General features: G+C 33.5%; 1 protein-coding gene across 7 annotated transcripts in view; it reads left to right on the top strand.

Moving 5' to 3' along the window:
- GRIK2 (glutamate ionotropic receptor kainate type subunit 2) overlaps positions 1–23,963 on the top strand; it is a 700,667-nt gene that overhangs the window by 561,718 nt on the left and 114,986 nt on the right. Inside the window, exon 15 of one of the 7 annotated variants that reach the window (XM_065543669.2) lies at positions 2,078–2,303. The exons of the other annotated variants lie outside the window; for them this stretch is intronic. Within the exon in view, the coding sequence (XP_065399741.1) occupies positions 2,078–2,089 (12 nt within the window). The 3' untranslated portion in view covers positions 2,090–2,303. Of the gene's footprint in view, positions 1–2,077; positions 2,304–23,963 lie in introns of those variants that run through there. 7 annotated transcript variants of the gene reach the window in all.

Here is a 23,963-nt window from a genome sequence, read left to right as displayed (position 1 = left end):
GTATACTACAAAAATATAAGTAACTTTTACATCGAGAGATAAAATGTAAAAAGTTGGTAGTTTACTGCAAATCCTTATTAGATCTAAAAACATACACTATTCATTAGAGATTGCTCCTAATTTTGTAAATATAGGCAAAACAGAATTCTTGTCCATTTTTATTTAGAGCAATGGTGGTCATACAAGTATAATATATATTTACTGTGAAGAGATTTACACATGGGCAGAGTAAATTTTCACAATTGCAACAATAGTGTGCTTTTCACATTGAAAAATGTTTTCTGAAATGAATGTTTATTTTCCTCTTGCTGTATTGGTGGTAAAACATTTTGAAAGTTCCATTTTGCATATGCAGAAAATTAACCTAAAATAATATTTAAAGATGATAAATATTATCTAGATTTTTTTTTAATTTTAGATATGTTTGGTTTTAGAGTTTATTCTTTAAATGTTTTTCATATTTTATATAGCAAGATTTCTAGTTAAGTATAGTTGTCTGTAAGAAAAGATTTAGTAATTATTTGTCAGCACATGGTTAGAAATCAGGTTATGTCTTTTAGTGTGCACATGTTTATTATTATACAGATTCTAATAATTTTCCACCACTATCCAGAAGGAATGCTTTTACAATATGACAATTAGAAATTCTTTATGGTACTTCAGTAAGTATAGAGAGGATGTGTTAAAGAGCTACTCACATGAGTTGGCTTGTTTATTTACGTGTTATTAACCAGCCACATAGCTTTTTCTCATGTCATTTTTATTTATTTTGAGTTGAATAGGGAGTCTTTTCCCTTTTGAGCATTTGTGTTTCTCAGAGCTGTACTTTATTTTGTATGTCTAAGTGAAAATTGAGAAAATATATGTTCTAAGGGACCCGAGGAGTGAACATTCATCTTTTCTTTGCAAACCTTTATCGTAGGTTTTTCTATCATGGGGATTGAAAGCATAAAGTTCTATATTTGAGACTTGGGAGAATTGTACGTGAGACTTTGTGTTTATCTAATGGAGACTGAATTGAGAAGATATGACTTTTAAGTGACATTAAGGATGTGGTATTAATTGGCCTACTCTATAAATTGATATTGAATTGGGTTCTGAGCAAGAGCTTTGAGATTTGTGTTCCTGTAGTTTTCTTGCCTGAGCTTGTTTTACTACCCTATAATATTTAGTGAACTACTTCTGCTCCTTTCCTTGTTGTGAAAAAAAGTGCTATTTTAACTGGCAAGGGTAAATTAGTTCACAATTCTGGTTTATATATTGCTTTGTGTTACCTGAGAATCCCTCAATATTCCTTTGCAGATCTAAACTAAAACAAAATGTTTGTCAAACATAACATACTGTTCTAACTTGGAAGACGAAATACCTGATGTACTTCGGTTTCTAAGCCAAAAACTATTCTTGCCAACTTGCTTGCAAATTACTAATTAGGAAATAGCTATGTCTATTTAGAACACAAAGAAACTTTATTTTTAATTTTTTGTTTGTTTTACATATTGAAGTTTATAGATAATCTTTTTTTTTTCTTTGTGCTTTAATGAGTTAAACAAAATATAAAAGCTTGATGTGGTTGATCACCAATGTGTCTGGGCAGTCAGAATATGTTAATGGTTAATATTGTCAATAAAATTTTTATTTGTTCATGTTGCTGTGTTCTTCGTTGTCCATCAGAAAATTTTTTTCTAGAAATCTGAAATAAATATCTCAGTGAAGATTTTTATAGGCATAGAATATTTCTAACTTGCCCAAATTATTTTTCCTTTATGAATGGTGTTGAAATACTGAATGTGGGAAATTCATTACAGTTAACATTAGATTACATGGTAGTATTTTGTTCAATAAAATAAGGTTGGTATTTTAAAGTGTTGTTATATTTTTATTAGTGTCTAATATAGTTTTAATATAGATTGGTCATGTTTGATACAAATATTTAAAACATGACTAATTATTTATTATGTCTTTGATTTATTTGTGTAGTAAGGAAGTTATTTTTACTCAGAGAGGCTGTCTCCCTCCCCCTTTCCTCATCTAACACACAATTTATTGTACGTGAGACCTGATCCTATGTTTATTACAGGGATTTGCATAAGGACTACAGGAAACCAACACCATTTTACTATGTTCCCATTGCAAGAAATAAAATGGTGCCTTTGAGTAAAGCTGCTTCATCAGACGCTAGTTCAGCATGCCAAGTTAAAGCCATCAATGGTGAAACAGCAGATGTGAAGGCTAGTTGGCATGAAAGCATATGAGTCAAAGACTTTCCTATGGGAAAAAAAGTGCTTCATTACACTTTATCTATGGTGAGAACATTGGGTTTATCAAGCTGTCTGAAAATTAGAATATGATGAGTTTTATTGCTCTCGCTCTGCCAGAGTGAATTCAATGGTTAAAAAGAAAGCAATAATACCATTTTGGGAATTATAAGAAGTGATTAGAGTTTTAGCATATTTAAACTTGGAAGGAGCAGCAACTTTTATCTTAGAAAGTAGCCTCTCTAAAATATCTAAGGGACAGAAGTTTAATCCCTTTCTAATTGCTACATTTGCAATATGTATTAAAGCAGCTTTGGGCACTTTAACTGAATAAAGAAGTTGTATGTTTGACTGAAGTGTAAAATCTGAGAAACAATGTTTTAATGCCTTGGAAAGCATGTGCCTGAGGCCCTTCCACTCCAGCGTACACTAGTACACTATGGTTCTCTCCCTCTCTTGTCCTCCCTCCTCTACTCTGTGCAAGGACCATTCCTGCTGTTTGTCAAGTCAGGATGACAGCTCAAGCACCATGACCCCACCTCATCAGTCTTAGGAGAGAGGGCCCCACAGGGAGTGAGAAAACTCGAAAATCAGTTAATATAGTGATGTTGAGCTAGCATGTCAAGTGCTGGATAATGGATAATAGTTGTCACTGTAAGAGTTTATAGCCACTGGTTAGGCAACATTCTGAAGGAAATTCAAGAAGGACTTATTTTGGATGCAAAAAGTAGGCTGAGATAAATATTATTCAAAAATACCTTGACATTCTAAAAATTGTAGTGCTTTATATCTTACATAAAAAAACTAAAATGACAAATTCCATTTATTCTATATAAATTGCTGAATAGAAGTATCATTTGGTATTTTTGAAACAAACATACAAACAAAAAAACCCAGACTCTAATTTGTTAAAGTTTGGAGGAAATTATACTTATTGACATTGTGACTATGAAATATCTATTGATCTGTTTGGGGGTGGGGGATATTGCTGCTCTGACTTTTGAGTATCAGTAAAGACATATTCTTATTTCTTAGATAGCCCATTAATTATAAGGCGAATATCCTGACATTTGTACTTAATTTAAAATATCCTTGGTAGTTTAATGGTCTTGATTTTCCACTTTATTATGCTGTCTTTTCTGTGAGAAGCTATTCTTTTGTTGCAAAGGCATTTTAGACTAATTAGCATCTTTGGCCAGCTGAATTTTCATTTGTTCATTTGTTTTCCTGTCTCTTTCCAAAAGCCAAATTATTGTAAAAACAGTAATATCACTTTGTTGTTTGTTATTAAGAGCTGATTGAAGATACCACATACTAGCTAAGTTTTTTTTTTCTTTCTTTATGAAGCAAAAGGAGATTTACTATTATTTGCTGCTGCTGCCATCTTCAATGTTAGACTCTTATTTAAAGACAATACTGTACAATTTTTCTCCTTGGGAGCAAGCATGATGTCAAGTGATGCACCCTTCTGATGCTCAATGATCTTACCACTTTATCATGCATATTCGCAAGGATGAAGCACAGTTTGTAAATCATCTCTATTTATTTTACATTCTTCTCCTTAACTCCAGATAGATCCGGAAAAGGACAAAATAAATTTTGGAGCTTGTTCTTAAGTATTGGTAACTGCAAACTGAGTATAATAAATTCCTCAAAAATACTGCGTTAAGAAATAAAACTTGGTTAAACATTAATGGTAAATGTCTTATTCTTAAAGAGATCTTACTCTGAAATAACTTGAATCTTTGTTTTTATGCTGTGATATTAGTGGCTGTGGCAGTGCCTAGAATTGTTTAATTGCCTAATGCACAAAGGTGAACACTTTGATTGATGTGTATTCAGAGAAGTTCTTTAATAATTTTATAAATAAAGAACTCTCCAGATGACTGAATGTGTCTGCGTGTGTGTGTACATGAAAGAGTGTGTTCTGCAAGAATAAGGTATGCTTTCTTAATTTGAGTTAAATTATGGATGGTTATCTAATTCATTTTTCTATACCCAGTTTCCATCTTAAATCTATTTAGAGAGAGAATAGTTCAGGGTTGGCAATAAAATGTGCTTTTACATTTTCTGGTAGTATTTGAATTATGCTTCTGATTGTCATTAGCCTATTGTATACACCAGAGCACAAGTGGAGTTCAGTGAAAAGATTTGATTATCTCTAAAGGTAGGTGTTTCATTTATTAAATATTGTAATTACAGCTAATTGGAAGCTACACATTAAATTAGTTTGCTTTGTAGGTCCCTTGACTGTTTTCAGAACACTATGAGCTTATGGTTCATTTCAATTTATTACAAAAACAATTCAATAAAAGCCAAAGAATTGGGAAACAGCATTACTAATGGATATAATTGATTGTTGAGTCAATGTAATAGTTTAACATAATTATTAAAGGCATAGACCAGGTTGTGGCATGAAATTCTACATTCCTCACTGAATACAGATTTATTTAATTTCTCTGGGCTTCTGCTTTTTTCAATTTATCTCCCATAGATAAATTGAGAGTATATGTCTTATATATATTGTGCATATACCACTGGACATATACTAAATTCCCAATATATATTTGCTATTATCCTTATTGCGAGGAGCTTTAATGTTGAATTATTACATTTCTGTAGCAGATGAATCCATTTCCCCCAAAATGAATACCGTACTTTTGCAAATGCAGGTTACCTATGGTTAATGCTATGATCTGACACTCAGTTGCATTCTCATTTCATTAATAACTTGGTCCTGATTTTAGATTATTGATAAACAAATATTCTGGATTACTCTCTAATCCTACTGAAAAGATAAATACATCAGGAATCTGTTTCCATGTACACATTACAGATAGTCAGTCTTTTAAAATGGATTTTATTATTTTAGAGCAGTTTCATGGTCACAGTAAAATCAACATCGTGGGACTTTAAATATATCAGTTCACATTCTTCAAGAGTTTTTATCAACCTTCCCTTTCAACACCAGAAAATAAAAACCTGACCTGACTCCAACAAACAGATAGAACTAAACTGAGTAGGTTAGGATTCCATATTGTCAGAATGAAAACTGGTGACAACCCAAGATGGTTATGGCTGAGTGAAATGAATTTTATTAAAAATGATCTTTTTAAATGATCTACCTGGAAAATTTTAACTATTAGGGAGGTGTTTCAGAAAGGATGCCCCCAGTTTGGTGGTGATAGTTATGATGAGAGCTATGTTGAAGAAAGTGTTGATTGTGACAGAGGCCCCCTTGGAAATTTAGAAAAAATGTATGTTTGTGAGGAAAAAAAAAAATTAACTTTCAGATAAACAGCAAAAGTTATTCACAAGAAGCCAAATATATTAGTAGCAAAAGAAAACACTTCCAAATTTAAAAATATGTCTGCCTTTGAAGCTGGCTGAGAACTAATTTTTGTGCAGACAGTTTGCTTGAGATCACTGTATGTGGCCTTTGTTTTAATAAAGCAGCTTATGAGTAGCATCAAGGCTTCTAGGCTTTACTTTCAGAACTGCTGTTTCCCTGGGGGCCTAACAATTGCAAGTGGCCCTTTCATTGATTTTTATACTGATGCCAGAGCATACATAATCATTTTAGTCAAACTCTTACAGCTAAAACAAGTAAATCTATTGCATTTTGAAAATAAAAATGGTGGCTAACCTGTTCCCATCTTTATTTGTTGTTATTATTTTTTTCTGCATTGTTAGTAGCCATGTAATAGCTGCACGTCTACCTTTCTCAGTCATCTTTATTCTGGGTGATGTTTCTTTCCTAATCTCAGGCCTAACGTGTCGTCCCTGCTATGTCCTGGAAATGAGGTTGCAGTGATTTACTAGCCATTAGAGAAACACTTTAGCATGTTGTCTTATTTCCCTTTTTTGAATTCCACAACACTGTGAAAGTATCAAAAGTAGTAGTGTACTCTAAAAGTCTTCCAAGAAATTTTACTATGTAAGGCTAAAGAATCAGACTAGATTTGTCTTTTTTTTTTTTTTTTTTGAGACGGAGTCTCACTCTGTCGCCCAGGCTGGAGTGCAGTGGCCGGATCTCAGCCCACTGCAAGCTCTGCCTCCTGGGTTTACGCCATTCTCCTGCCTCAGCCTCCCGAGTAGCTGGGACTACAGGCGCCCGCCACCTAGCCCGGCTAGTTTTTCGTATTTTTTTAGTAGAGACGGGGTTTCACCGTGTTAGCCAGGATGGTCTCGATCTCCTGACCTCGTGATCCGCCCGTCTCGACCTCCCAAAGTGCTGGGATTACAGGCTTGAGCCACCGCGCCCGGCCTAGATTTGTATTTTCTTATGGCTTCTAATAAAACAGTTGTGGTTATAGAGCACATGTAATACATCTAGTGCAATGAGGAGTAAAATATGAAATTTGAATTATTTAATTTTAATTAGTTAAATTGAAATTTTAAAACCAAAGCAGTGTAAGACATTTTTTCAATAAACTTAAACATATATTTCTATTTTTTTTTTTTTTTTTTTGAGACGGAGTCTAGCTCTGTCGCCCAGACTGGAGTGCAGTGGCATGATCTTGGCTCACTTCAAGCTGCGCCTCCTGGGTTCACGCCATTCTCCTGCTTCAGCCTCCCAAGTACCTGGGACTACAGGCACCGGCCACATCGCCCGGCTAGTTTTTTGCATTTTTAGTAGAGACGGGGTTTCACTGTGTTAGGCAGGATGGTCTCGATCTCTTGACCTCGTGATCCACCTGCCTCGGCCTCCCAGAGTGCTGGGATTACAGGCGTGAGCCACCGCACCCAGTCTAAACATGCATTTCATGTTAACCTTTGCCTTGTGTAAGATGTTGTATTATAGAGCATGTGATTGGTGCATGAGTTATTTCCAACACATCAGTAATCTACTCAGTGGCAATGATTTGATTCGGTTTAAATGGTTTCTTCTATGTCCTACTTTAACATTATGATGTGTTTATTTGAATATTTTATGTAGGTGGAATAAATTACAGTTATAACTAAACTATATGATTATTAAATTGAAATGCATACTATTATTTTAATCAAAATAAATTATTTTTCTAGTTTAGGCCGGGCGCGGTGGCTCAAGCCTGTAATCCCAGCACTTTGGGAGGCCGAGATGGGCGGATCACGAGGTCAGGAGATCGAGACCATCCTGGCTAACACGGTGAAACCCCGTCTCTACTAAAAAAAATACAAAAAAAACTAGCCGGGCTAGGTGGCGGGTGCCTGTAGTCCCAGCTACTCGGGAGGCTGAGGCAGGAGAATGGCGGAACCCGGGAGGCGGAGCTTGCAGTGAGCTGAGATCCGGCCACTGCACTCCAGCCTGGGCGACAGAGTGAGACTCCGTCTCAAAAAAAAAAAAAAAAAAAAAAAAAATACATATGGGCAAAGTTTCTAATTTAAAATGAAGTTACACTATTAAAAAGAATTAAATGAAAATGTAGAAACTGGTATTACAACTGGAAGAGTAAAGAATAAGAGAGTTTGGATAAGGATATGTTAACTGATTTCACCATGAATGAACACTGCCATTTGCTGCAAGAAAGCAAAATGGAAAAGTTGTTTGTCATATGTATTTTTTTAGATATTAAATTGGTCATTATCAACATACATTCTCAGAAAATACAAACTGAATTTGACATGCAATTTTTTTTAATAGTAAAAAAAAGAAAAAAAGGAAGTTAATTAACAAAACTTAGAGTCAAATGTTCAGTACATTTAAAAATATGTTTTGACGTAGTCTGAAGTTTCGCTTTTGAACTGTTACACAATGGCTTGGATTTTTAAACAAAGAAGACCACTTTTGGATGGAAAGATGGTAACATACGTTATTTCAATTATGATTATTTTGTTACAAAGTTGTAAAAATAAGATTAAAAGAAGTATTTTAAATAAGCAAAAGATCTTTAATCAACTAAAATATTGCCCGTAGTTTACAATAACAATGGGAAAAATCAGTTGATCCTAATTTTCAAAAATGGCAAACAAGTGCTTTTTTAGATTAGAATGAGGTATACAATATGAGAAACTGTCCAATTAATATTTTGAGTACATTTTTTCCTCAAAGGACTCCCAGATTTAGGAGAAAAATTTCAATTTTTGAACTAAAGAACTAGTGGCATAGATTTTTTTTGTAACTTTTACAACTATTAAATATTAATTTAAGCTAGAAATAGAAAATGTAGTTTATTACAAGATGGCCATGATGATGGATGCTCCAGCTATGTCAGGTTAAAAAAAAACCCACGGATTTATTATAATTTTAAAACAAAAGAGTGATGTTTTTCCTTGATATAATTTGGCTCTGTTTCCCAACACAAATCTCATGTCAAATTGTAATCCTCGTGTGTTGAAAGAGTGGCCTGATGGGAGATGACTGGATCATGGTGGCATTTTCTAATGGTTTAGCACCATCCCTATTTTCAAGTAGTTCTTTACAGCACTGTGAAACAGACTAATACAGAAATTGGTACCAGGAGAGTAGGGCACTGCTATAAAGATACCTGAACATATGGAAGCAACTTTGGGACTAGGTAACGGGTAGAGATTGGAACAATTTGGAGGGCTCAGAAGAAGACAGGAATATGTGGGAAAGTTTAGAACTTCCTAGAGACTTGTTGAATGGTTTTGACCAAAATGCTTATAGTGATGTGGACAATGAAGTCCAGGCTGAGGAGGTCTGAGATGGAGATGATGAACTTATTGGGAACTGGAGTACAGGTCACTCTTGTAATGTTTTAGAAAAGAGACTGGTGTCATTGTGCTCCTGCTCTAGGGATCTGTGGAACTTTGAACTTGATAGAGATGATTTAGGATATTTGGTGGAAGAAATTTTGAAGCAGCAAAGTATTCATGATGTGGTCTGGCTGCTCCTAACAGCATACAGTCATACGTGTTCACAAAGAGATAGTCTGAAATTAGAACTTATGTTTGAAAGGGAAGCAAAGAATGAAAGTTTGGATAAATTTCAGCTTGAACATGTGATAGGAAAGAAAGATTCATTTTCTGAGGAGGAATTTAAGCAATTGGCTGCAGAAATTTGCATAAATAAAGAAGAGTAGAATGTTAATGGTCAAGACAATAAGGAAAATTGTCTCCGGGGCATTTCAGAGATCTTTGTAGCAGCTCCTCCCTTCATAGACCCAGAGGCCTAGGAGGGGAAAAAAAATGGATTCATGGGCCAAGTCCAGAGCTCTGCAGCTCTGTGCAGCCTCAGGACATGGCACCCTGAGTAGCAGCCACTCCAGCCCCAGCCATGGCTCTAAGAATCCAAGGTATAGCTCAGGCCATTGTTTCAGAGAATGCAAACCCCAAACCTTGGCAGCTCCATGTGATGTTGGGCCTGTGGGTGCATAGAAGGCAAGAATGAGGTTTGGAATCTTCACCTAGATTTTAGAGGATGTATGGGAACACATGGATGTCCAGGCTGAAATTTGCTCTAGGGGTGAAGCCCTCATGGAAAACCTGCACTAGGTGTGGAGGGGAAATGTGTGGTTGGAGCCCCCACACAGAGTCTCCACTGGGGCACTGCCTAATGGAAATGTGAGAGAAGGGCCACTGTCCTCCAGATTCCAGAATAGCAGATCCACCAAAAGTTTGTATCTTGCACCTAGAAAAGCCACAGAAACTCAACACCAGCCCATGAAAGCAGCTGCAGAGGCTGTACCCTAAAGAGCCACAGAAGGAAAGCTGCCCAGGCCTTGGGAGCCCACCTCTTGCATCAGCATACCCTGTATGTGAGACATGTAGTCAAAGGAGGTTATTTTGGAACTTTAAGATTTAATGACTGCCCTACTGGATTTTGGAATTCCATGGGGCCTGTAGCCCCTTAGTTTTAGACAGTTTTTCCCTATTGCAATGGGAGCATTTACCCAATGCCTAGATCTTCATTGTATCTTGGAAGTAACTAACTTGTTTTTGATTTTACAGGCTCATAGGCAGAAAGTATTTATCTTGTCTCAGATGAAACTTGGATTGGACTTTTGGGTTAGTGCTGGATACTCTTGGAAAAGCATGATTGCGTTTTGAAATATGTGAGAAGGACATGAGATTTGGGAGGGGAAATGATGGAATGATTGGTTTGGCTCTGTGTCCCTACCCAAATTTCATATAGAATTATAATCCCCATGTTTTGAAGGAGGGACCTGGCAGGAGGTGATTGGCTCATGGGGGTGGTTTTTAATGGTTTAGCACCATCCCCCCAATACTGTCTCATAAGTGAGTTCTCATGAGATCTGATCATTTTAAAGTGTGTGGCACCGACCTCTTCTCTCTCTCCTGCTACCACGTAAGGCCTGTCTTGCTTCCCCTTCACCTTCTATCATGATCGTATGTTTCCTGAGCTCTCCCCAGCCGTGTAGAACTTTGATTCAATTAAAGCTCTTTTCTTTGCAAATTACTCATTTTTAGATAGTTCTTTATAGAAGTGTGGAAATGAACTAATAAATCCTTTTAGCTTTACTATATGACACTGAAATTATTTGTGTTCAGTTTTCTGAAGCAGACTCTGTGAAAAGTGTCATAGACACAGTTGTTAATATTATGTAGTATTTATGTGTAAGTGCTATGACTCATTGCCAGTTTATAGAACTGTTGAAAGAAATAGGAGATAACAAATGTAATGGCTTTGTAGTTTTTTGCCAAATTGTTTTTTGGTTGAGTCAAAGAATACAAAGTAAAAAGTTTCATGAAATTAAATTATTTCTAGATATTCAATAATCAAAGATAAAAATGATAGTTTGTTTTATGTTTTTTGCACTAATATCACACTGAACCAAAACAAACTAAATTGAATTTCCAAAGAAAAAATATTTTTTATCTGGATAGCTGTAATAATTCATGTTATAATAGGAAATTATCATAATAAAGATCAATAAAAGTGATTTTTCACATATTTTTAAAAAGTCAATATACAGATTTTAGTTGCTGTCAGCAGTATTATAGCAACCTTGTAGTTTCAAAAACTACATGTAAAATTAAAAAAACTCTTTTGAGATTGATAAATTTAGATTTTTTCAATTTATACAATTTTCCTTTTACTTCAGTGTTAATAATTCTTAGTTGACATAACCATTAGTAAATTACTTCACTTGGAAAGATAAACAGACATAACTTTTGAAACAAGAATATGTTCTTTGAAGCCAGATTAATTCTTAAAAAGTTAAAAAAGATGAACAAGTTTTACCAACATGTTATGTATGTTACAGGAAAATTGCTTTTACTACTTAGTTCAATTATTGGAAATTTGTTTGAAACAACTTGGGTATATGCAAATAGTATTTTAACTGAATTTTTTTTTAGCTTTTTAGGTTTATGCAGTCAATACAACTTAAGTGTCTTAAATGAAAAGTTAGTGTCTGAATTGAGATATGTTTTCAGTGAAAATTTACATTTGATTTCAAAACAAAAATACTGTGAAACATCTCTCTAATAATTTTTATATTGAGAATGTCTTGTAGTCACTTAAAATCCACTAAATTCAAAATGGAGTCTTTATTTGTCTCCAGTTTCATCATTTCATGATTATTCTCCATTCTTACAGAGGGCAATGCCATCAATGCTGTTGCTTGCCTCTCATATCTAACCCATAAGCATGTACTTTTGGTTGTAACTTCAAAATACATTGCATCTAAAAGCTATTCACAGCTCTCCATATCTATCACCAACACCTTAATCTAAGTAATCAGTAAGCTGTTTAGTAAGCTCAACACCTTAATTTAAGTAGTCAGTCAGCCATTTAGTAAGCTTATAAGTTTACTACTATTTTGTCCGCATTATCAATTGTTCCATTTTGATCACTTTCCTAAGAATATTTAAAGGGATCACAAACAAAGAAATCAACGTAATTCCTTCTGTAAAGTGAGTTTTCTCTGTATTTTTTACTTATAACACATATTTCTTCCATGATAACATTCTAAATTCACTGTTTTCATTTATGTTATTCTTCTTGTGAGTAGAATGTGAATTTCATGAGGTCAAAGACTTAGTAACTAGAGCATTCTGGTAGATAAAAGGTTATCTACTGTTTTTCTTTTTCATTTTTATGAGATAGCAAATTAATCCTTGTAAGTAAATTAATCAATATAAGATTATTAATCATAATCTTTAATCATTTTTATGATATAGTAAATTAATCAATATAAGTAAAATATCTAAGCCAGGACAAACCAGTTTACATACCCTAATTGTTACAAAATATAACATATACACAGGATAATTTTCCAAAATATAATTTGCACAACATTAGGTGTTTCGAGATTACTAAAGTTAGTATGTTAAGACATATTTAGAAAGTGAAGAAAATGGAAATAAGACAATAATTATTAACCAGAACACAAACATGCACACACATCTTCTGATATATATAATATGTATGTGTATGCATACACATACATACCTGCATATATAATGAAACTGGAGAAATGCTATAAACATAACTTCAGAAGATTTTCTAAGCCTGGGCAACAGCCCCCATCTTTTACAAAAAATAAAAACATTAGTCAGGGTGTGGTGGCACATGACTGTAGTTCCAGCTACTCAGGAGGCTGAGGTGGGAAGATCATTTAAGCCTGGGAGGTTAAGGTTGCAGTGAGTCACATTCACTCCACTGCACTTATTCTTGGACTGCTGTTGAAAAAAAAAAAAAAAAAGAAAGGAAAGAACATTTTGATTTTTAATTTGCTATTATGAATAATGCTTATTTGTAAGTACATAAGTAACAAACTATCTAATCATTGAATTAAAGGAATATGACAGAATCTTCCATCAAAGCCATGATTGCACCAGAACAAGTTAACACAGGCAAGGCGATTATTGCAGTAAAGAGGAGATGCCAGAATTCAGTCTGAACTCAATTCTACTGCACAAGGGACTGGAGGGTGTTTAAAAGTTGGGGAGGGGCATGGAGGCAGAGTCTCATTGTAAACCATTTATTTTTGTTAGTTGGTCCTACCCAATGGAAAACAAATTTTCTGTTATCTTCATGACAGGAGATAGTTCTACAACTTGGAGCAAGGTACCCACTGAAGTTAGATTTCTACCTTCCCACAGAGAATGTTAGATAGGGACACTAGCTTCCTAGATGATTACAGCTCAAAAGGGGCTCCTAGGACCTTGAGCAAGACATTACTACCTTGTAATATTAGCAAGAAATTTTTAAAAAGATTTACATTCCAAGAGACGCAAAGAAAGAATTTACAATTACAAATTTTCAAAGGTGTGCTCTAAGAAAAGGGACGTCAGGGGCTTAGAGTCCAGAAGAAGCATGCCTAAAGTTTAATCAAGCTGAAATGAATGAAATTGTCTTGATCACTTGATATAACACCCTTTAGAGACATTGAAGTAATTTTTAATACTAACAGTATGTAACAGGGTGATTCTCCTTCCTATTCTCATTTCTAGTGTGAATTATAGAGTATTGAGAATTTTTAATGAGGGAAATATTATCAATCATTCTTTTAGTTTGAGTTATTTTGATCTTAACAGGAATTAAACATTTTAATCTGTTTATAACAAAGAAACTTTAATCTTACGAACTTAAATGTTGGAACATCGTTGTTTTAATTTGGTTTAAAAAATTGTATGCAGTCTACATTCCACTAAGTTTCTTAACCTATAAAGCAAGTACTTTTTAAGGAGCTGTATAAGTACAGAGATTCATGTTAATGGCATTTAGCTCATTAATAATTATGTTGTAGCTAAGCTGAGAAAGTGTGATACAAGAGAAACACTTGCTTATTTAAATATATCAGCTTTATTTCCTTCTGTTTGCTTTGTTAAAACATGCATATAATTTTGGATAAAAATGTGTTGGATACTGAAAGCCTGCCTCTTATTATAACAAAGGCATTAATTAGACATGAGAGGTCCATACCATGATCTCAAATGTTATATTTCAATACACATGTTCAGAAGGTAATCTTTCAGACATTAGTAAGTATGTTAAATGAATTTTCCTATAATCCTGAGCACCTACATCCATACTTTATCCTTTGGTATTTGTCAGACATGCTTAATCCCAACTAGGAGAATGTTCTTTTTATTAATAATTATTTCAGGTAATACTTGATTAGGTCTCATGAGTGCTTGGCAGTCTTCATATTGGAATGAAGAAGTCTGTGTGAACGTTTACCAGAATGTAGAAACCTTGGAATATTTGACAAATATTTATTTTTAAAAAATGGACTCTAATCTCAGTTTCAATTTACACTTATATTTCAGTTTGTTTGTTTGTTTAGAAAATATTACTATTACCTTTAAGTTGACTTTTTAGAGAAGTTTTACAAGTACATTATTTTTAAATACAAGAACAAACGGGAAAACTGAGTGAAGTTTTATATGGCGGTGGTGATAGAATGGTTGGATAGGAGCATGAATACTGAGCAATTATATTTATTATGTCCTTATTCCTGTGTCTTCAAAACAGAAAATGATTTGAAGAATCTTAGAACTGTCTTTTTTATTAAAGTCTTTTCGATTTTTCAAGTAAGTGACATAAGCCACAAGTTACTAGTTTTTAGATCTAAATCAGAGCCAATGTTAACCATCAGTGCCATTTTTAACATGTGGTCAATTCCTTAACTATATATATATATTATATATATAAACACATATATATTTATAATATATATAATTATAGTTATATATAATATAGTTATATAAGTATAGTTATATATAGTAATATATAATATAGTTATATATATAGTTATATATATATATACACACACATATATATGATATATATGCATGCAGATTTTTCAGAACCAGAATAAAATGTTAAAAGATTTTTTTTATTGTTTTAGTTAGAGACAGGGTCCCACTACGTTGCCCAGACTAGTCCTGAATTCTTAGGCTAAAGTGATCCCTGCTGCCTCAGCCTCCCAAAGCATTGGGATTACAGGGATGAGCCACTGTGGCCTAAAAAAGACTTTAAAGCAAAACAAGAAACAATCAAATTGCATGTATTAATTAAACAAAGTAAATAAACAGATATGAAATTGCCAATATGAGGCAAACTCAGGGCAAATTTAATTTGCACCTAGGCACATTTACAGAATTTTGACATGTCAGGTACTTGAGTATTCATCAAATGTGTAATTTCCTCCAGTTGTAGCACACCCACTGTTTAAAGTTGTATTCTGAAAATATAAACCCACCACTTAAAATAATTGCTTATTTTATTAATTCAAATATACACACCCATTGATTAATAAATTATCAACAATTTAACTTTATGATAAAAATAATGTGTATATTCTATCTTGTCTCATCATTTCTTTTGGCTATCTGTGATGGAAAGGGAGAATGAGATAGCTTTTGTTGTTGTGTTTTTGCAACATTTTTTTTTTTTTTTCTGGGTACCAACACTTTTCTTTTGCCTCCATAGGATTTTTAAATCCTATGGAGCCTTATAACCTTATAACCATGTTAAATGCCTAGATTTGATTGTAATAGAAGTTCATCAAATTCTTTTAATTTACACACACTCAGGTTTCTTGTCAGTTCTGGAAACTCCTCTTTGATTATCTTTTTTTTGGTTGGTGCTATACTTTTAAGTTCTGGAATACATATGCAGAATGTGCAGGTTTGTTACATAGGTATACACGGTGGTTTGCTGCACCCATCAAACCTCATCAACATTACGAATTTCTCCTAAGGCTATGCCTCCCCTAGTCCCCCATCCCCCAACCAGCCCCAGTGTGTGATGTTCCCTTCTCTGTGTCCATGTGTTCTCATTGTTCAGCTCTTATTTATGAGTGAGAACATGTGGTGTTTCGTTTTCTGTTCCTGTGTTAGTTTGCTGAGAATGATGGTTTCTATCTTCATCCATGTCTCTACAATGGACATGGACTCATCCTTTTTTATGGCTGCATAGTATCCCATGGTGTATATCTGCCACATTTTCTTTATCCAGTCTATCAACGATGGGCATTTGGGTTGTTTCCAAGTCTTTGCTATTGTGAATAGTGCTGCAGTAAACATACGTGTACATGTGTCTTTATAGTAGAATTATTTATAATCCTTTGGGTATATACCTAGTAATGGGATTGCTGGGTCAAATAGTATTTCTGGTTCTAGATGCCTGACGAATCATCACACTGTCTTCATGTTTTAAAAAATGTTATATGTCTCAATCATGCTGATTTCATCTTCAGGAACAGAACAGAAATGAGAGAATGAGAAATAAATGAGATCTGACATTGGTTTTATGACCTCTATTAAATAACTTTCTCATTTTTTACTTCTTTTTTTTTTTCTTTTCCTATCATTCTGGAAAAAGTGTTAAAATTGGTCTTTCATACTATTGATTTTATTTTGAAAATGTTATTCTTCCTTTTGTTAGCTGCAATACTGATTTTAATTTTATTGCATTTTTAGTTTCCTTTCAACTCTTTCTAATCTCTATTTCTCATTTTAATCTCCTGATTTTAAGAAAATCAGCCTGTTTTGTAAGTTTTTTTTTACCTGTTTCCAAAATCTTAGAGGCTTGTATCACATTGGGACTACAAAATGAGTTTCCATTTTTTTTGTTGTTGTTGCTGGTAATAAATCATTTTCTAAAATCTCTTCTCCCTTTAAGTTATCAAGATAATACTCCTTTTCTTGTTTTTTGAACCAATTTTTGTAGCTTTATGTGTATCTGAATCTTTGGTGAAAGGAATTTGATTGAGATTTGTGGTTGACCAGAGGCCAGTTGAATAAACCTCTCTCTCTACTAAAACTTGAAAGCAGGCTTACATGCAAACTTTGTAGTCCAGTTATCAATTCTTAGGATCCAAAGTTGTTGTTTTGTGTTTTAACATGGCTCTTTGGGCCTGCGATAGAATGGACTCTTGCCCTCAGTACCTTATTTTCTGATACTCTGAATGGTGAAGCAGCCCCCTTTTTAGGGCATCTCTTATCTTCCCCACATTTTCATGACAAACGAAGACTACTCCCACCTGCCTCTGGAATAGAGCCGTCTTCCCTGCCCACTACTTGCCCAGTTATTTCCTGTCAGTTGTAGCCTCTATCTTTTTTTTTTTCATTTTTCATTTTTTTTTAAATTTTTTCCTTATTTTTTTGTAGCCTCTAAATTAACACAGAATCAAGTACTGACAGTAGTAGGAGCCAGGAACACATTCCACTGGATTCAAAATTTATATCTTCAAAGGTGAAGGATAACTGCTAAGTATACTGGATCAGAGAGAACTCATAGGTGGCATAGTGTAGACGAAGAAACAATGGTATGCCTAACACCTTTCAACTTGGTAGTAGCTTTTGATTTTAAGCAAGGGTGGGTCATAGATTTTATTTTTAATGAAGTTTAAGCATAATTGTAGTTAAGGGCATTTATTTCAGACTTCAACAAGAAGTTGTGTGTCAGTTCTAATTTTCCGTTGTGAATCGTCATTTGGTGTGTCTTATACCATATTAATACATTTTACTGTGATGTTAATAGAGAAATCACTCAGTGCAGTCATCCAAACACCTTTTAAAACTGGAAATACATAATCTTTAATGCTTTAAAATGTTGTATTTGCATATATGTGAAAGTATCATCTAAACTGCAGTCATTATAACCTATGAAGTGTGAAGGAATCCTGTATTTTCTATCTATTTTTCTTTAACATGATGGATGCAAGGTATTTAAGAGAGTTGAGAAACTAACGTTTAGTCCTGTGGCAAATCTGGTAGAATTCATCTTTCAACTATCTGTTACCACCTTCTAGACATTGCCAATCATAAAATCAATTGCTGAAGTAAATAGAATGGCTTTTGGTATAATTCACAAATGGGTTTAAATTGAGGATTCAGTATATGTGTGTTTTGATTAAATATTTTTACTTTAAGTGTAGGCTCATATGCAGTTGTAAGAAATAATATAGAGACATTCCATGTAGCCTGATGTGCTTTAGCTGTGTTCCCACCCAAATATCATCTTGAATTGTAGCTCCCATAATCCCCACGTGTCATGGGAGGGAAACAGTTGCCCGTAATTGAATCATGGGAGCAGATTTTTCCAATGCTGTTCTGTTGATAGCGAATAAGTCTCATGAGATCTGATGAATTTATAAAGAGCAGTTCGCCTGCACACACTTTCTTGCCTGCCGCCATATCAGATGTACTTTTGCTCCTCTTTTGTCTTCCACCATGATTGTGAAGCCTCTCCAGCCAGTGGAAGCGTGAGTCCATTAAACCTCTTTTTCTTTACACCCAGTCTCGGGTATTTTTTCATAGCAGCATGAGAAGGAACTAATGCATAGCCGTTAAGATTCCCTCAATGTAATATAATGAAAAGCAATAGTGCATTATCACAAGGATGTTGGCATTGTTAGAGGAAAGACACATAACATTTCTATCATCACAAACACATCATGTTTTCCTTCTACAGTCATAACCTTTTTTCTCCCACAGCCTCCTCGTTAGCTCTTGACAGTTCCTAATCTGTTCTCCATTTCAGTAATTTTGTCACTTCAAGAATGTTATATAAATGGAATCATCCTCTATGATGGAACCATCCAGGATGTAACCTTTTGGTATTAGCTTTTTCCACTCGCTTAATTCTCTGGAGGTTCATCCAGGTTGTTATGAGAATCAATAGTTTGTTCCTTTTTACTGTTCAGTATCCTTCGATGGTATGGTTTTACCAGAGTTTAAGCATTTATTGGTTGAAGTACATCTGGGTTGTTTTGGGGTTTTGGCTATTTTGAGCAAAGCTGCTATGAATATCCATGTACAGGTTTTGTGTGAACGTTAGCTTTTCTTTCTATGTGACCAAAACCCAAGTGTGCAATTGCAGAGTTGAATTATAGTTCTAAGTTTTGTTTATTTATTTTTTAATAAAAGCTCTATTAAGATGTAATTTTTATTACATGTAATTTACCTGTTTAAAGTAAAAAGTTCTAGAATTTTTAGTATATTCAGAACTGCATAATCACCACAATAATTTGTAGAACATTTTCAACATTTTGAAAAGAAACCATGTACTCATTAACAATCATTTCCCATTTATTAAAACGTCCGCTCTCCACCATACCTAATAAACCACTAATCTGCTTCTGACTATAACATTTCTTAGTCTGAACATTTAATGTAAACAGTATTATAGAAGACATGCTCTTTGGCTTTAACTGAACTTTCATCTGTGTTTCAGTGTATATCAAAATCTTATTCTTCTTTTTGCAGAATAATGTACTATATTGATATACCAACTTTTATTTATCTGTTTATCTGAGGATGGACATTTTAATTGCTTCCACTTTTTGGATATTATAAATAATACTGCTATAAATATTAATGTATAAGTTTTGGGGTAGATATATATTTTCATTTTTCTCAGGTATATATCTGGAAGCAGAATTCATGGGTCACATGGTAAATCTATGTTGAACTGTTTGAGGAAAACCAAACTACTTTCTAAATGACTGCACATTTTTACATTGCCTTTAGTGGCGTACAAGGGCTCCAGTTTCTTCACATCCTCACCAACACTTACTATTTTCTGTCTTTATGATTATAGCCATCCTAGTGTGAGAAAGTGCTATCTCCTCATGGCTTTGATTTGTACTTCCCTGACAGCTAATATGACTGAGCATCTTTTGTGTGCTTATTCACCATTTGTATATCTTTGGAGAAATGTCTGTTCAGATCCTTTGCTCATTTTTAAAATGGGCTGTCTTTTTATTGTTGAATTGTAAGAGTAATTTTACATTTTAGAGATATAAATCCCTAGTCAGAAATATGATTTGCAAAAGTTATTTTTCCCTTCTTGGATTGTCATTTTACTTTTTTCATTGTGTCCTTTGATACACAAAAGCTTTTAATATTAGTGACATTTATTATAATTATTTATTCTTCAGATTCTTGCTTTTGATGTTATATCAAAGGAGACTTTTCCCAACCCAAGGTCCTAAAGAGTTACTACTATATTTTTTTCTAAGAGTTTTATAGTTTTAACTTTTATATTTGGGTCTACAATTCACTTTGATTTAATTTTTGTGTGTGATGTGAAGGACAAACACAATTCCAACCCTTTGTTTGTAGATATCGAAGTGTCCCAATACAGTGTGTTGAAGACTATTCTTTCCCTCACTAAATTGTTTTGGTACTCTAGTATAACAAGAAATGACCGTAAAGTAAGGGTTTATTTCTGAACTTTTAATTCTTTTTAATTAATCTGTATGTCTATCCATATCTATGTACCACATAGTCTTGCTTACTATAGTTTGGAAATTAGGAAGACCATCAATTTCCTTTTTTATTTCAAGATTGTTTTGACTATGTCAGGTCCCCTGCATCTATAAGAATTTTGGGATAACTGACAAATTTCTTTCCGTTATTAATTCTTTGTATTTACCCTTTGGTCTAAGCAAAAATCTTCTGACTAAGTCTTCATTTCTGTCAGAATTTTGGGACAACTGACCAATTTCTGCAAAAAGCCACTTGAGATATTAATTTTATATCTATTTGGATAATATGTTTACCTTAACAATATTATGTCTTTTGATCCATGAACTTGAGATTTTTAAATTTATTTTTATAGATTTCAGGGGTGCAAGTGCAGTTTTGTTTCATAGATATATTGTGTAGTGGTGAAGTCTCAGTTTTAATGTGCTCATCGCCCCGATAGTGAACATTGTACACAATAGGTAATTTTCAATCCTCAGTCCCTTCCCAACCTCCTACCTTTTTATATCTCCAGTGTCTATTATTCCCCTTTCTATGTCCATGTGTATGCATTGTTTAGTTCCCACTTTTAAATGAGAACATGAGGTATTTGACTTTCTGTTTCTGAATTATTTGACTTAAGATGATGATCTCCTGCTTCATCTATGTTGTTGCAAAAGACATAATTTCATTTTTTTAATGGCTAAGTAGTATTCCAATGGGTGTGTGTGTGTGTGTGTGTGTATATATATATATAATATATCATTTTCTTACAGATACGTATCTATTAGAATTATTTTATGTGTATATATATATATATATATATATATTTTTTTTTTTTTCTTTATCCAGTCATCAGTTGATGGACACTTAGGTTTATTTCACAACTTTACTATAGTGAATAGTGCTGTGACAAACATGTAAGTTCAGGTATCTTGTTGATATAGCAAATTCTTTTTCGTTGGGTATATACCCAGTAGTGTGACTGTTATATTAAATAACTGTTCTATTTTTAGTTATTTGAGTAACCTCTATACTGTTTTCCACAGAATTTATGCTAATTTGCATTCCCATCAACAGTGTATAGGCATTCACTTTTCTCTAAATCTGCTACAACATGTGTTATTATTTGAGGATTTAATAATGGCCATTCTCTCTGGTGTATGATGGTATTTCATTGTGGTTTTAATTTGCATTTCTCTGATAATTTGTGATGTCAAACAATTTTTTTCATGTTTTTTGGCTGCTTGTATGTCTTCTTCTGACAAATCTCTTCATATCTTTCACCCAGTTTTTAATAGGGTTGTGTCTTATAGAGTTGTTTGAGTTCCTTATAAATTCTGGATATTAGCCCTATGTCACACACATAGCTTGCAAACATTTTCTTCCATTCTGTAGGTTATTAGTCTTTTGATTTTTATTTTCTTATTTATTTTTTATTTTCTATTTATTGTACTGTGCAGACACTTTCTAGTTTAAGTCTCTTTTGTCTATTTTTGTTTTAGTTGTGTTTGCTTTTGAGGACTTAATTATAATTTTTTGTTTGTTTAGGCCAATGTCCAGAAGACTTTTTCAAAGGTTCCCTTCAGGAAATTTTATAGTTTCAGATCTTACATTCAGAAATTTAATTCATCTTGAGTTAATTTGTATATGGTGAGAGATATGGATCTAGTTTCATTCTTCTATGTATGGCAATCCAGTTTTCCCAGCACCATCTATTGAATAGGGTGTCTTTTCTCCAGTGTATACTTTTGTCAACTTTGTTGAAGAACAGTTGGTTGTAGGTATATGGCTGTTTATCAATGTGTTCTATATTACATTCTAATGATCTATGTGTCTCTATTTATACCAGCACCATGCTGTTTTAGTTACTATAGCCTTATAGTATATTTTAAAGACAGGTAATGTGATACATCAAACTTTGTTTTTGTTTTTGTTTTTTTTTTTCCCCTTAGGATTGTTTTGGCTATTCAGGCTATATTTTGGTTAAATATTAATATTATTATTGTGTTTTTCTAATTCTGTGAAAAATTATAGAAATTGCATTGAATCTGTAGATTGTTTTGGGAAGTATGGTCATTTTAACAATATTGACTCTTCCAAACTATGAGCATTGAATGTTTTTCCATTCATTTGTGTCATCTACAGTTTTTTTCATCAGTGTATTTTTTCTCTTAGAGATCTTTACCTACTTGGTTAAATGTATTACTACATATTTCTCTGTGTGTGTGTGTGTGTGTGTGTGTCTATTGTGAGTGAGATTGCATTCTTAGTTTGGTTCTCAGTTTGTATGTTACTGATTATAGAAATGCTACTGACCTTTGTACATTGATTTTGTATCCTGAAACTTTTCTGAAGTTGTTTAACAAATGTAGAAGTCTTTTGGATAGTCTTTAGAGTTTTCTAATCATAAGTTTTTATCATCAGTTAACATATATAATTTGACATCCTCTTTTCCAATATGGATGCCTTTTATTTCTTCCTTTTGCTTGATTCTTCTAGCTAGAAATTCCAGAACTATGTTGAATGTGAGTGGTAAAAATGTACATCCTTGTCTTGTTCCAATTTTTAAAGAGAATGCTTTCAACTTTTTCCTGTTAGTATGATGTTGACTATGGGTTTGTAATATATGGCTTTTATTATTTTAGGTATTTTTATATGATACCTAGTGTACTGAGTGTTTTTATCATGAATGGGTGCAGAATTTTATAAAATTATTTTTTTCTGGATCTATTGAGATGAGCATATGGTTTTTGTTTTAAATTCTGTTTATGTGGTGAATCACATTTATTAATTTGCATATGTCGAACCATTCTTGCATCCCTGAAATAAAACCCACTTGATTGTGGTGTATTACATTTCTGATGTACTGTTGCATTTGGCTTGCTAGTATTTTTTAGAGGATTGTTGTGTTTATATTCATCAGGGATATTAGCCTATAGTATTCTTTTTTTGTGGTATTCTTGTCTGGCTTTGGTATCAGGGTGATACTGGCTTCATAGAATGAGTTAGGGAGGATGCTATTCTCATCAATTTTATGCAACAGTTATAGTAAAATTGATACCAGTTCTTCTTCATATGTCTGGTAACATTTGGCTGTGAACCCATCTGGTCCTGAGCTCATATCTGTTGGACAATTTTTTCATTACTGATTCAATTTCATTACTCATTATTGTCTGTTAATGATTTCTATTTCTTCTTGTTACTGTCTTAGGAGAAATTTTCTCTAGTGTTTCTAGTTTGTATACCTAATGATGCTCATAGTAGTCTCTGATGACCTTTCGTATTTCTGTGGTATCATTTACCTTTATCTTTTATGATTGTGCTTATTTAAGACTTCTCTCCATTTTTCATGGTTAATCTAGCTAACAATCTATCAATATTGTTTATGATTTCAAAAAGCCAATTTTTATTTTGTTGATCCTTTGTATTTTTTTGTTTTGTCTTCAGTTTCATTTAGTTCTTCTCTGATCTTTGTTATTTCTTTTCTTCTCTGAGCTTTGGGTTTGGTCTGCTCTTGAATTTCTAGTCCCTTGAGGGACTTGTTAGGGTTGTTAATTTTGACTCTTTCAATCTTTCTAATGTAGGCATTTA

Source organism: Macaca fascicularis, chromosome 4 (assembly GCF_037993035.2).
Source record: "Macaca fascicularis isolate 582-1 chromosome 4, T2T-MFA8v1.1".
Lineage (NCBI taxonomy): Eukaryota > Metazoa > Chordata > Mammalia > Primates > Cercopithecidae > Macaca > Macaca fascicularis.
This window is presented reverse-complemented; position numbering and strand designations above follow the sequence as displayed.